Source organism: Xyrauchen texanus, chromosome 38 (assembly GCF_025860055.1).
Source record: "Xyrauchen texanus isolate HMW12.3.18 chromosome 38, RBS_HiC_50CHRs, whole genome shotgun sequence".
Classification (NCBI taxonomy): domain Eukaryota; kingdom Metazoa; phylum Chordata; class Actinopteri; order Cypriniformes; family Catostomidae; genus Xyrauchen; species Xyrauchen texanus.
Genome location: NC_068313.1, coordinates 30,020,377 through 30,035,470, shown reverse-complemented (window position 1 = coordinate 30,035,470; position 15,094 = coordinate 30,020,377). Strand labels below are relative to the sequence as shown.

The window sequence follows — 15,094 nt, the reverse complement described above, 5'->3', positions numbered from 1 at the left end:
ATTCCGCCCTCCGGCCCACGCCTGCCCCGGTCTTCGAGCCAGAGCCCACGCCTTTCACTGTGAGCGAGCCAGTGCCCACGTCTGTTACGGTGAGCGAGCCAGCGCCTATGCATTTCACTGTGAGCAAGCCTATGCATGTCACTGAGAGCGAGCCTGCGCCTACGCATGTCACCGTGAGTGAGCCTGCGCCTACGCATGTCACTGTGAGCGAGCCTGTCGCCTCAGAGGTCAGTGAGCCAGCGCCTGTAGCCTCGACCGTCCCCGAGCCAGCGCCTGTAGCCTCGACCGTCCCCGAGCCAGCGCCTGTAGCCTCGACCGTCCCCGAGCCAGCGCCTGTAGCCTCGACCGTCCCCGAGTCAGCGCCTGTAGCCTCGACCGTCCCCGAGCCAGCGCCTGTAGCCTCGACCGTCCCCGAGCCAGCGCCTGTAGCCTCGACCGTCCATGAGCCAGCGCCTGTAGCCTCGACGTCCCTGAGCCAGCGCCAGTAGACATGACCATCCAAGAGCCAGAGCTAGTAGCCATGACCGTCCAAGAGCCAGAGCCAGTAGCCATGACCGTCCAAGAGCCAGCGCCATTAGCCAAGACCGTCCCAGAACCAGCGTCATCCGATCTTCCCAGAGCTCCGCCTTCCGAGCTTCCCAGAGCTTCGCCTACCGAGTCTTCCAGGGCTCCTCTCGAGCTTCCCAGAGCTCCGCCTTCCGAGCTTCCCAGAGCTCCGCCTTCCGAGCTTCCCAGAGCTTTGCCTACCGAGTCTTCCAGGGCTCCTCTCGAGCTTTCCAGAGCTCCGCCTCCCGAGCTTTCCAGAGCTCCACCTCCCGAACTTTCCAGAGCTCCGCCTTCCGAGCCTCCCGAGCTTTCCAGAGCTCCGCCTTCCGAGCTTTCCAGAGCTCCGCCTTCCGAGCCTCCCGAGCTTTCCAGAGCTTCGCCTTCCGAGCTTCCCAGAGCTTCGCCTACCGAGTCTTCCAGGGCTTCTCTCGAGCTTTCCAGAGCTCCGCCTCCTATGGCTCAGCCTCCTACGGCTCTACCTCCCGAGCCTCCCAGGTCTCCGCCCCTCAAGTCACTCGAGTCTTCTAGGGCTCCGCCCCTCAAGCCTCTCGAGCCTTCCAGGGCTCTGCCTCTCAAGCCTTTCAGGGCTCCGCCTCTCAAGCCTCCCGAGCCTCCTACGGCTCCACCTCCCGAGCCTCCTACGGCTCCACCTCCCGAGCCTCCTACGGCTCCGCCTCCAGAGCCTCCTACGGCTCCGCCCCCAGAGCCTCGTGATCCTCCTACGGCTCCGCCTCCCGAGCCTCCTACGGCTCTGCCTGCAGAGCCTCCTACGGCTCCGCCCCCAAGGCCTCCTGAGCCTCCCACGGCTCCACCACCTGAGCCTCCCGAGTCTCCTACGGCTCCGCCTCCCGAGTCTCCTACGGCTCCGCCTCCCGAGTCTCCTATGGCTCCGCCTCCTGAGCCTCCTACGGCTCCGCCGCCAAAGCCTCCTGAGCCTCCTACGGCTCCGCCTCCTGAGCCTTCCTCGGCTCCACCTCCTGAGCTTTCCTCAGCTCCGTCCTCAGAGCCTTCCAGGCCTCCTGACCTGGCCCCTGTCCTGTGGCCTCCTCCCAGGCCTCCTGATCGGCCCCTGTCCTGTGGCCTCCTCCCAGGGCCCCTGACCCTGTTCCTGACCTGTGGCCTCCTCCCAGGCCTCCTGACCCGGCCCCTGTCCAGTGGCCAGCCCCCAGACCACCTGAACCTATCCTTGCCCTGTGGCCAGCTCCCAGACCACCTGAACCTGTCCTTGCCCTATGGCCAGCTCCCAGACCACCTGAACCTATCCTTGCCCTGTGGCCAGCTCCCAGGCCACCTGAGCCCGTCCTTGCCCTGAGGTCAGCTCCCAGACCTCCTGCACCTGTCCTTGCCCTGCGGCCAGGCCCCAAGCCTCCTGAACCTGTCCTTGCCCTGAGGCCAGCTCCCAGACCTCCTGAACCGGTCCTTGCCCCATGGCCATCTCCTAGGCCACCAAATCCGGCCTCTGTCCTGTGGCCACGTCCCAGGTCCCCTGAACCGGCCCTTGGCTCACAGCCATCTCCCAGGCCACCAAAACCGGCCTCTATCCTGTGGCCTCCTCCTAGGCCCCCTGAGCCGGCCCTTGCCTTATGGCCAGCCCCCGGGCCATCTAAACCTGTCCCTGCCCGGTCGATACCTCCCTGGCCCCCTAAACCTGTCCCTTTGTGCCCCCATAGACTGCTTGCCTGTCCTCTCGGCCTTCTTGGACTGCCTGTCTGCCAATCTTGATCCCCCTGGACTGCCTGTCTGCCACTCGTTGCCCCCTTGGACTTCCTGCCTGCCCTCTGTGCCCCTTGGACTGCCCTCTTGCTCTTGTGCCCCCCTGGTCTGCCTGTCTGCCCCGGTGCCCTCATTTTGTTTTTTGTGAGTTTATGTCCTTGGTTTTTTTCTTTAGGATCGTCTGGAATCCGATCCTTTGAGGGGGGGCTCTGTTATGTATACCTTGTCTTGTTTCACTGTTGCCCTTTTGTTTGCCATTTTTGTCACTTTTGCACTCCTTAGTTTTCACTTTTGTCCCTTGTTTAACTCCATAGTCTCCTTGTTAGCGTTCGTGTTCTCTGTCATTGTTTTCACCTGCCCTTGTTAATTTGCCTTTGGTTTCTGTTAATCACCTTGTCATCTAGTTTGTGTTCTGTTTGTTCATTGGCCCCTTTGTCCCATGTTTTTGTATTTAAACCCTGTCTGTTTGTTCAGTCTCTGTCAGTCGTTGAATGTTTGTGAATGTTGTTAGCCTGGTATGTGTTCCCTGTCCGTTTTCCTCAGTCTTGTGTTTATTTCCCCATTGAGGGTTTTTCCTTTGTTCCCATGTTTTCCGTGTACCTGCTTTGTTCGTTTTGTCAATAAAGCTGAACTGCACTTGGATCCGCATCTCCTCGTCTGCCTTCGCTGCCCATTCGTAACAATCTGCATATGCCAAATATTACTAATTAATCTAAAAGAGATCACTCTTACACACACACACACACACACACACACACACACACATGTTGTGTTTCCATGTTTTATGGGGACTTTCCATAGACATAATGGTTTTTATACTGTACAAACTTTATATTCTATCCCTAAACCTAACCCTACCCTAAACCTAACCCTCACAGAAAACTTTCTGCATTTTACCTTTCAAAAACATAATTTAGTATGATTTATGTGTTTCCTCATGGGGACTGACAAATGTCCCCACAAGGTCAAAATTCGGTTTTACTATCCTTATGGGGACATTTGTCCCACAAAGTGATAATACAGCACACACACACACACACACACACACACACACACACACAGTAGTAATAATTAATTGTACCACTGTGGAATGTGTTTATAATATTTAGTTACAGTATATTAAGACCTGACAAACAATCTCTCATAGATCTTCCATCACACACAAAAAATCAACATGAATTTCCTCCTTGTTTTTTAACGACAGTATGTACACAAGCTGGAATGGACTCCACATATTTGTAACCTGTTATACAAAGGAGTTAACATGGTTAATGTCACAATTTTGCATATTTGAAAAGTGATAAAGAAATAGTGGAGAATCTTAAATATTTTTGTCCAAATTCTAAAACCTTGTTTATTTCTAAGTTTAAATAAAGTCAAATTGAATAGAATTTCAGTGTGATCTCAGACTTTTGGAAACCACAGTACATGGTTATATGGTGCCTTCATGTTTAAGTTCCAAAAAGAAAAAAACGACTTTAAGGCACACTTAAGTCATCCTCTCTTCTTGCACTAATATTTACACCTCATCTCTTAATCAGAGCCTCTGTGAGTGACTGACTATATAAACACATCCTGCGGTTGAACATCCTCTCATACTGTACCTCACACTTTATGCAATCCAACAGGGATTAGCAAACTACCCCACTACACTCTCTAACAATCCCTTCAACTTCCATAAATTTGGAAAACATCACATTTGCAAAAGATTTTGTGATTATGATGAGAAGTGTTGGTAGTTCAAAGGCTTCATTTCACACTAGAGGTGTTGGATTTGAAATGTGTAGAGTGATTTTATCACATTCACAGTGTGTGTGTTAGTGATTTCACTGTGTAAACTGCTGTAAGGACAGAGTGTGTGGGCAATGACATGAAAACAGTCGTTTGGGATCAATCATGTGTTCTACCAACATTGTTTGACGACTAGATGGTGTGTTAGTAGATAGGATAGTATTTGCTTTGTAAGTATGTGACATGTCAATATATTTTAAATTTGTACAGCGCTTTTCACAATATACATCGTTTCAAAGCAGCTTTACAAAATAATCAAGCCTTAATGTCTTTAAGCACTGAGCATTCCAAGTGTGATTGTGGCAAGGAAAAACCTCCAGTAAGAAGTTTAGCTATTGAAGAAAATACTTTGAGAGAAACCAAATTGTACTGGAGGAGCCCATCCTCCTCTGGCTTTATGATTAATGTACATATCCCAGTATTATGTAATACAAGTCATGTGTTTATAAATTAGATGAAATAATGCAATTTTTCAATACTTTAGTAAGGCAGATCAAGATGTGTATGTAATATGTGAGTGTGTGTGTGTATGTGTGTGTGTGTGATAGACAGAGATGTCGCTTGGTCCATGGGAACGGGCCTACAGGAGAGGATTCATTCAAATCTGTTTCCTTCTCACGCTTAAAATAGAGCCATTGTGCTGTCCCTGTCTGTCTGTTTGTGTTTGTGTGCACCTGTGTATGACATTGCATTCTTGTATCTCCCATCCTTGCTTATTGTGCATTTTTGTTTGTTTGGATGTGTGTACATGTGTGTATATGTGTGTGTGACATGCTAAAATATACAAGTCTTCTTATGCTGTGTGTACATGTCTCACTGTCTTTAGGCGAGGTCTGCCACAAATCATATACACAATTCTCAAATCTGTGCCGCCACAAGCGTATGCATGCAGATTGTCGCACGCAGATCAAATGTAAAGACTGTGGCCAGATGTTCAGCACCACATCCTCCCTAAACAAACATCGGCGCTTCTGCGAGGGTAAAAATCATTTCGCTGCCGCCGCAGGAGGGTTATTTGCCCAGGGCATGGCACTCTCTGGTACCTCTGGCCTGGACAAGTCGACACTGGCTGGAATGAGCCATGGGAGTCCTGGTTTAGCAGACTATTTTGGGACAAACCGACACCATGGTGGGTTGACATTCCCAGCAGCCCCTCCAGCATTTCCATTCAGTTTTCCAGGACTATTCCCATCAGGACTTTACCACCGTCCCCCTCTAATCCCATCCACATCGCCAATTAATGGCCCTCAAACCACAGAACTTCAGAAGAGTCCACTGCTGTCTTCACCCATTTCTGGGTCACATGACTTCTTGAAGAGTTTCCGTAAGGACTCTTTTAATGGGGAGGGAGAGGGTATAGAGCATCAGAGAGAAGGATCCGTCTCCAAGCCACGGCAGAGTGGGAAGATGAGCGACCAATCAGAGAGTAGCGATCTGGATGATGTCAGTACTCCCAGCGGGAGTGAGCTGGAGAGCACTTCAGGATCAGAATTGGACAGTGAAGCCGAGAGTGATCGGGAACGGGTGCGAGTGCGGGAAAATGGGAAAGGACCAAAAAGGAAGTCTAGTGGGTTCAATGATGCCCAGAGCCCAACTCTTATCAGTTCCAGTGTTAATAGCAACACTGGTAATGGAAAAGACTTCCCGACACCGGGGCTCATCCAGCCATCTTTGGACGAGCACACTGCTGTTTCTGGTGCTGTTAATGACTCAATCAAGGCCATTGCTTCCATTGCAGAAAAATACTTTGGTTCTGCTGGACTTGCAGGCCTGCAAGACAAAAAAGTTGGGGCACTTCCATATCCTTCCATGTTCCCTCTCTCTTTCTTTCCTGCCTTCTCTCCTTCTGTCTATCCCTTTCCTGAGAGAGAGCAACTTAGACCTCCAGGCCACAAGGGGGAGCCAGAAAGCCCTCCAATTGTGGCTAAAAAACCTAAAGACAGAAACGCAGAATCACCTTTTGACCTCACCACCAAGCGTAAGGAAGAGCGTCTTGCCTTCACTTGTACTTCGTTGAAACTGGAAGCCTCCCACGTACAATCAGCCAATCAGGACCAGCCATTGGACCTAAGTCTTGGTGGGCGAAATCGAGGCAAGAGTGCGAGAGGGGAGGAGTTAAGAAAGAACCCCATCTTCGGTGAGGAGAGGGTGGAACCAGAGCCACCCAAGGCCGACCCCTCCCTCCAGCATGCGAGACCCACCCCTTTCTTCATGGATCCTATTTACAGGTATTGTCAATCACAAGTCCTTCCTACTAAAACAGTAATTGTAGAAAAACATACACTACATGGCCAAAAGTATGTGGACACCTTCTGTTTAATGTGGCTAGGCCCATTGATTCCAGTGAAGACAAATCCTAATGCTAATGCTTGCAATGAAATTCTAGAAATAATTGAGGTCCATAAAGAAATGATTTACTGAGTCTGGTGTAGACAAACTATACCTGAACCCTACTGAACACCATTGGTATGTATTGGAACACTGACTGCAAGCCAGGCCTCATCGCCCAGCATCAGTGCCTGACTTCGCTGATGCTCTTGTATCTAAATGGGAGAAAATGACTGCAGCCTTGTTCCAACATCCAGTGGAAAGCCTTCCCAGAAGACTGGGAACTGTTAGGTAGAACCCTATCAATTTTGACACTGATTTTGAAATAAAATTTTCAAACACATATGGGTGTGGGGTTTGAGTGTCCTCATACTTTTGGATTTAGAGTGTAGTCTGGTTAAACTTACCCTGAGAACTGATAGAAGTTTAACATCAGCAGGGTTGAGAAGAGAAAGATGAATGATCCCTTCGAAGTCCTAAAGGACAAGTACATGCGACCAGCTCCCGGATTTTTATTCCACCCACAGGTGAGATTTGCCAGAACTTTTTCCCAATGCTATCTAACATTTTATTTTAACACAGTCTCTCACAGTATCCCCACAGTCCTGCACAAATCATTACCCAATTTTCAATTGCTTTGTGTGCTGCTCTGGTTTGCCATTCCAGACTCAAATGCTAATAAAAAAGGATGTGCACAGTGACCAGTTTGAAAGATTTTTCATCAGTTATACTGTAGTGTAACACAATTCTTAAGTTCCCACCAGTTTCCCACAGAAAACGTAATGCACAATATTGTTCCAGAAATCAATGTCAATCATAATTTTTTTACAATTACCAATACCTCAAATCCTATAATCTCAAGCCTAAATGTTTACGTTTATGAACATTTGGCCTTTGTTGAATTAGAGTAACTGACAGCAATGACAAGATGGACCTGCATTTAAAGTAGAGTTGTGACTGTTCAAACATCTTTCCCCATTCAAGTATATAGGAGCTGTACTTGCATCCCACTTGTATCCAATAGAGACCCAGAAAATATCTGCCTGGAAGCGTTACGAACATAGCTGGCGAGTGAAATGGCTTGCCTTAAAGGGGCTTTGATACAGCTTTCTGCCAATGTTGCGAGTTTTGAGTGGGACTACCTGTTTTTGTTTGTTTTTTTCAAACAATAGCATATGAGAGGCATGATTAGGAAACAGTCCTTCATTTTGCAGTTCATTTTTCCACCACTAGTGCTGCAGATATCGCTCACAGCAACTTTAAATCAGTTCAGCATATCAACCAAATTCAAAGCAATTTTAAATGCTGACATAACATTATGTGTCCAATTGAATGCAATTTCCAGTATTGACAAAGTAACACTATGATTTACTTAATAGTTGTCAGTATCCTTTTTGAGCCCTAGAGTTTTAGCATTAGCATAGTGACTCCCCTGTTCCTCTGTGCAGTTGCAAATGATCAGCTCCAGATGTGGGATTTAGAAGGGGTGGGAACTTTGTGACATGTCTCTGTGTGGGTGTCTTTGATTATGATGTCACAATATGATACCCTGTAAAACTGCCAGACAAGAACCCCCATTCTTGGATGGAGTGTGTGAGAGTGTGTGTGTATGTTTATTGTAAATCTCTATGATATATGTGATTTGTGCATCTGGATTGAGTGAATTTGTCAGAGTGCAGAACTGCAAGTGCTAGAGTGTCTAAGTGACCTCATTAGTTTGTGTGTATTCAGTAACCTGTCTGCTCTATGTCAGTGGTTTTGTGTGTGTGTGTGTGTGTGTGTGTGTGTGTGTGTGTGTGTGTGTGTGCATGCGTGCATGCCTGTGTGTGTGTGTGATCAGATTTACTCATAAGTTCTCATACAAACCCACACATATATATTGGCCCTTAAAGACACACACAGACACTAGATGGTGTAGTGTTTTATTGGCTGTTCCAGGACAGTCTTTTATGAGCTGTTTCATTGGGTTGATCCCCGTGTATGCTTTGTGTCTATGCATGATAATATCCACATGTCCCTGACACACTGCCTAACAAGGTGACCTATCAGCATCCTTTTTTACTGCAATTTTCCAACTGGACTCTCAATCAGCACCAGGAATGCAATTGACAGCACAGATGTAATATGGGAAATGCAGTTTTATGTATTAGCGTGATACTACACAGAATAGAACACAATATGAACAATGGAAGTGATGGTCAGTTAAAGTGGATTGTTGGGAAAAGTGTATTATTTACAATGACCTTTAGTTTTCTGAACACTTTTAAGGATTTATTTTCTTCCATTTGTGCTGATTTTACAGCCAGGGGAAAATATAAGGTAAAATAAAATATAGAAAAATAAAATAAAATAAAACAATTAGGGGTCAGTGGAGGCCTTGTCCTCTACAAGTTCTCCACCAATCACATGAGAAAAATATTTACACATGCAGCTCCATTGTCCCAGTATATGATTGCAAGATAGCATACCTTTTTCAATCAAATGCATATTTATACATTTTGTCTGAATTTGTCCTATACTTTTGTGAATCAGCCCTTTTTAGTTTCATTCACTCAGCTTCTTTGGCATGCAAATCTTCACTCAAAATCCCATTACATAATCGGATATGATTGATCTATTTGATTCTTGATTTTGATTCACTGTTTCCCTTCTGTCCCGCCCCTAGTTTCGCATGCCTGATCAGAGAACATGGGTAAGTTACTCAAAATGACATTTGCATATGCTTGATAATTCCATGTCTTTAAAACGCAAACGCCTAACTTTGCAATTTTACACACACTGTTACTCGCTCTAAGCATGATACACCAAATATAATGCATGGATTAAAGACAGAAATGCATGGGCAAAATTATCTTAAAATAAAATGAAAAAATTGGTTCAAAGTAATTTCCATTGAGAGGCAATTGATAAAGCAGTAAATATGTGTTGTTGTTGTTATTGTTTTTTTTTTTTTTTTTAACATGATCTATTCAATGCATGACAACAGACTGATTAGTTTTGTTAATGTGCATGAATTTCAAGACTGGTTCATACTGGTTAGTGCTGGTTTGGTGCTGGTCTGCCTGGTGAACTAGCAAAGCCTTGCTGTTCACCAGCACAAAAATACATGTCAGTCCTCATCGTCTTTCTGTTGAAGCTGTTTGACTAAGTCTTGCTGGTTTAGCTAGTTAAGAAGCCTAGTAGGTACCAGTGTTGCGTAAATTACTCCAAAAAAAGCAATCCACTACAAATTACTAATTACTTCTCTTAATTGTAATGATTATTTTACTGATTACCTGATCGTAATGAAAAATCTACTCTACTTTTCAAAGTTTTTGAACTTAAAAATGCTCAAGCATCCCAAAAGTGGGCAACCCCACTTCCAATGTCTCGTTAGTGACTCTTCTGCTGTCACAGAAATGCAAACAGAATAACTGATGAAAGTAATGTATTTTTTAAATGTATTAGACATAATAATATTTTAGAAATGTTTAACCACCTAAGTAATGCACTTAATAGTAACTAACTTAATTGAAAGTCAGTAACTGTAATCTGATTACAAGAATTTAAAATGCATTACACTACTTTTATAATAAAATAGTCAGATTACACCTAACAGAACATATGCTGGTCTTCTCAATGGGGTAGTACAGAGCACATTTGATCCTCTTACAAGTTCCTTAGAAATAAACATTTTAAACACACAACTACTGTTGAACACTGGATGAATGAAGAGTCTTTTGGCTGTGCCTACGTGAATGAATCTGCTGTGTACATGTGTAATTTGGTGTATTTGCATGCATGTCTCCAATCTTGTGCGTTTGTGTGCCAGTGTGTGTTTTAAGCAGACAGAGCAGTTGTTATTTCTGATGGTTCCTCCGATAATGCAGTGAGTGTAAGTGTATGATTATTTACACAGAGAGAGGAACAGACCACGGCACTGATTTGGGGGCAACACCCCTGTATGGCACCGCATCACTGGAGGGGTAACAGTCTCTCTGGGACCCCTCTGTGTGTGTGTGAGAGTGGAAGGGGGGTTTCCAAACCCAAGACATCTGGTACCCTGATAAGATCAACAATTGAAAAAACTCTTGCTAATGAAGGGCCTCTCAGACGCACACTACTGAGATCTGGCAACTCAACAGCTGCCCTACCACAGAGTGAGATGGAGAGGGTGAAGGCTATTTAACTATCCAGGAAGTTCATTCATTGCCGATCACGGATTTCTTTGGACTTAGTTGTTAAAGCAATCACAGAGATACCAATCTAATCTAGAACCAATGAAATTGCCTATAAAATATGCATGTTTATGCTAGTGATCCAAAGTTTTGTTGCTCAGAGTTTCTAGTTCGAGACACTTGATGTCATTTATGTTTCATTTTAACATGGTCTCAGATGTTTCTCATTTCTTTTTTCAATTCCCACAGAATTATGAGACAAGTGTTGACAAATAGTACGAGTATGGAGTTATGTGGATAGCGTAGCTCAGATAATTTGGTCTGGGGTGAATTTAATGAGAATTGAGTTCATATTGAGATCTCTGACTATTGATTGGCATTTGTTGTGATCTCATCTGAAATTCTAAAAAAGAGATAAATAAGAGATTACTAGTTTTTTCTCTTGAAAAACATTTAAGATACAAAAGAAATCTCATTTGTGATTTTTCATTTCTATGGAAACAGGTCCCAAGAAGTTAACTAAATCTGACTAAATTTCCAAAAACAGTAAAACAACAGTAGATTTAGGGTTAGTCTGTCTTCAATAGCATTCTAATGGCACTTTTCCACTGCACGTTATGGTTCGAATCGCCTCAGCTCGACTCGCTTTACTTTTCGGAGCTTGCAGTTTAGTACCACATCAATGTGGGTGGGATTATAGGCTGATCGTCATAGTTGTGCCGCCTCTACTGGCGTGACATCATCTTAAACATGACACAAACTGACCAAAACAATAACCTGACCGCTAGCTGTTAGAAACTAGCTCATTGTGCTGCATAAAGCAGTTGTTGCATGGTGATTTTACACAAGTGTAACACTTAAATAGAATTGATCTGGTTGTTTTAGAAGCAAGCTTTCCAGTAGCTGGTCAACTAAATAAAGTGAAACTTTCAAGCAGACTATAGAGTTAACATAATATTCCATCCTCCATCGTGGCTGAGTCCAGGGCACTCTCCCTCCCATTGCTCGCTGATTTAAATAGCGTCCATTTGGTTGAACCACTTCCAATTTTCCTTGATGGTTCTGTAGTCACTTATACGTTTTTTGACTTTTCCCTACACTGTTGTTAGGTCTGGTGGTAGCCGTGTGCGGCCAACAGCTGAGACACTTCCTGAAAGACTTTTTCATTTCACTCATCGCTAACGAGTGGACCATCTGTACCTCGTTTATTGACCATGGCGTGGATTTGCGCACAGCCATTTATTTTTTCACAATTCGAAAGTCGCGTGAACAAATGATTCTGCTATCGCTGTTACTAAAACTTTAAAACTAGCGGGTTGATGCTGCATGTCGGAAATCCAGTGACGCTGGTAGTGACAATTCTCCCTGACCAATCCGTGATCTGCAGGATTTTGACGTCACTTTTAGTATCGGCTCGCATGGAACCTCGACCGAGGTGGTACTAAAAAAAGTAGCAGGTACCAGGTACCATCCACAGTGGAAAACCCCAAAAAAGTGAGCAGAGTTGAGTTGAGTCGGGTTGTACCGTGCAGTGGAAAAGCCCCATAAGTGCCTCACTGTAGCCTTGATTTTTGCTTTTTTGTTAAAGAAAAGGAGCGATGAGTCTAAATTAATTTATGTGTGGTAATCAACATTATGCCACAAATGCTGTCGATTGAGCTTAACTTGTACTGAACCAGGAATTTTCCTTAAAGACTATTTTATGTGTCCAATCAGAGAGCTAGGTAAATGCGTGTTGATTTAATGCTAAAGTGTGTTATGGTGTACTTGACAGTTTTAGTGGCTCTACTGATAAGAATGCTTTTGTTGAGTTGGAGATACTAATTGAGTGTTAGCCTACCATTAATAGAGACAACACATCATGCAGATATATGACAGAAGTTCATTAGGTGCACTTTCTCTCCGCCCTCTATCTCTCTCTCTATCTGTCCCTCCCTTATTCCCTTCGTCCATGATTTATGAAGAGAGCGGGAGAGATGGTGTATCCCTAATCAAACAGATCTGACACTTCACATCCTCTCGGAGGATATGAGCCTGATGTGCCGATTGAGAACTTTAACTCCCAGCTGTCATTCCTCATCATATGCCCAAATTATGCTCTCAACTGCTTTCTCAATACCTCAATTTTACTCTATTCTCACACAATACTTTTTCTTTTTTTTATTCTTTCTGATCAGATAATTTATCAGATGATTCGATCTTTTGATGAGAGATATTTTATTTTATTTTGACATCTTGGACACTTAATTGCAGACTTTGGTATCATGGCAAATGAAAAGAGAGCTCTGTTTGGGACATTGTTGTAATCTCTTCTTGAGGAGATTGAAACGTTTGAAAAGAAGTAGACTTTGACAAAAGCCTCCATTTGCTCACCAATTAATTTTTGTTTACCAGATTCCTTCCTTCCTTCCTTCCTTCCTTCCTTCCTTCCTCCCTACTTAGAACATTTGTAAGAAAGAAACATGTGTCATTTTTGGATGTCCTTCACAACAGATCAGGTCTGATTTGTCACCAAATCTAAAATAATAAAAGGGGAAAATTCAAAACACGCAAAATAATTCAAATCTGCGGTTGCTTTCTGCAAGCCCCTCACTATTACGCTGAAGCTGATACGTTGATCTACTGGAACACCCATACCCCACAACCCCCATGCTCCGCTACCTCCCTCCCTCACTGTCCTCCCTATGATATCATTATTACTGCTGTCTCAGCCTTGATCAGTAATGTCAACATCTTTCATATTGACGAATGTGCTGTCTGCTCATATTGTGCACTGAATGCTTTATGGCCAACATAGAACATGAATCACTCCTGCTCCTCAGTGAACCACACACACACACACACACACACACACTCAGGTCTTATGTTGTTCTCATTTCTGGCTGACACACACATGTAGCTCTTACCCCTTTGAGAGTGTGTCCATTCTGTTGAAAGCAACTGTTAGACTTCATTAGTAAATTGGCAGCAATTCTTATCTGCATGGATCTACTGTGTGTGTGTTCCATCTTATACTGTGTATTGTTATTTGTAGTTTGTGTGTGTGTAGATAAAATTAGACATTGCAGATCAGCGAAAGAATTTGACACTCTTATCCTTAAATAAAAGTTCACGGTTTGCATTTTTATAGTGTGTAGAATACAATGCCACGTCAATAAATGTGGTGACGGATGTCCCAAAGAGCTCATAACCTTTTGCTGTCTTTCTCTCGCAGATGTCAGCAATTGAGAACATGGCCGAAAAGCTTGAATCTTTCAGCACTTTGAAGCCAGATGGCGGTGACATCATGCGTTCCGTTCCCTCAATGTTCGACTTCCGGGCTCCACCCACCACACTTCCTGAGACACTATTACGCAAGGGAAAAGAGCGCTACACCTGCAGGTAACCATGACGATGAACACTCAATTCCACCTGGAAGTCACCATGATGACCACATCTTGAATGATATAGAATGAAAAGGCACAATATATATATATATATATACAGTAGAATACTTAAAAAATAAAAATGGGTTTTTTGTCATTTAAGAAATGTAGTTATATATAATAAATGTTTTTGTACTGTATGTTCAAATAAAATAAGCATGTACTACAATTTAAACACGTTTCTTTTGTAAACAATATAGTAAAAGTTCTATAAATTTTACATTTAAAAGAATAAATTTTTTGGGGGGGCCTGGGTAGCTCAGTGGTAAAGACGTTGGCTACCACCCCTGGAGTTTGCTAGTTCAGGGCCCAGGGCTTGCTGAGTGTCTCAAATTGGCCCGGTTGCTAGAGAGGGTAGAGTCACATGGGGTAACCTCCTCATGGTCGCTATAATGTGGTTCATCCTCAATGGGGCATGTGGTGAGATGAGTGTAGATGCCACACAGGATGGCGTGAAACCTCCACACACATTATGTCTCCGTGGCAACACACTCAACAAGACATAAGATAAGATGCGCAGGTTGACGGTCTCAGGTGTGGAGGCAGCTGGGATTCGTCCTCCACCACCGGATTGAGGCGAGTCGCGACATACGTGACCATGAGGACTTAAAAGCACATTGGGAATTGGGCATTCTAAGTTGGGTGAAAGGGAAAATAATAATAATAATAACATAAATAAATAAATAAATTGTGTGCATTTAAATCATGTAAGCATGGAATACAATCTAAAAAAATAGTTAACTGTTATAAATATTTACCATATGTTTAAATAATGTGAGCATTTACTACATTCTGGGGGGGGGGCTAATTATTGTAGTCTAAAAAAATGTCCGTATATTTAAATAACATAAGCATGTTCTACATCATCAAAACTTTTTTGTTTGTATTTTTGTCTGTTTTTATTAATGACAATATACATAAATAAACATTTGTTTGATGTTTAGTGAATGATGACAGCATTGACTGTTGAATGCAGTCTGTGTTGGGAAATGCGTGTATGTGTGTGTAATGCTGAGTATTGTTCCTGGAATTCTGTTTCCTTCCCATATAGATACTGTGGCAAGATATTCCCACGCTCGGCCAACCTTACAAGACATCTACGGACACACACAGGAGAGCAGCCTTACAGGTAAA

At 43.9% G+C, this 15,094-nt stretch overlaps 1 protein-coding gene across 15 annotated transcripts in view; it reads left to right on the top strand.

The window, feature by feature from the left end:
- The window catches only part of LOC127631731 (MDS1 and EVI1 complex locus protein EVI1-A-like), a 193,097-nt gene that overhangs the window by 169,679 nt on the left and 8,324 nt on the right, over positions 1 to 15,094 (top strand). For 7 of the 15 annotated variants that reach the window (XM_052109998.1, XM_052110003.1, XM_052109999.1 and 4 more), the window contains 5 exons: positions 4,877 to 6,278; positions 6,815 to 6,905; positions 9,044 to 9,070; positions 13,750 to 13,916; positions 15,012 to 15,089. In XM_052109998.1, coding sequence (XP_051965958.1) covers positions 4,877 to 6,278; positions 6,815 to 6,905; positions 9,044 to 9,070; positions 13,750 to 13,916; positions 15,012 to 15,089 — 1,765 coding nt within the window. The remainder of the gene's footprint in view (positions 1 to 4,876; positions 6,279 to 6,814; positions 6,906 to 9,043; positions 9,071 to 13,749; positions 13,917 to 15,011; positions 15,090 to 15,094) is intronic. The other 8 variants (XM_052110004.1, XM_052110001.1, XM_052109997.1 and 5 more) reach the window with 3 other exon arrangements.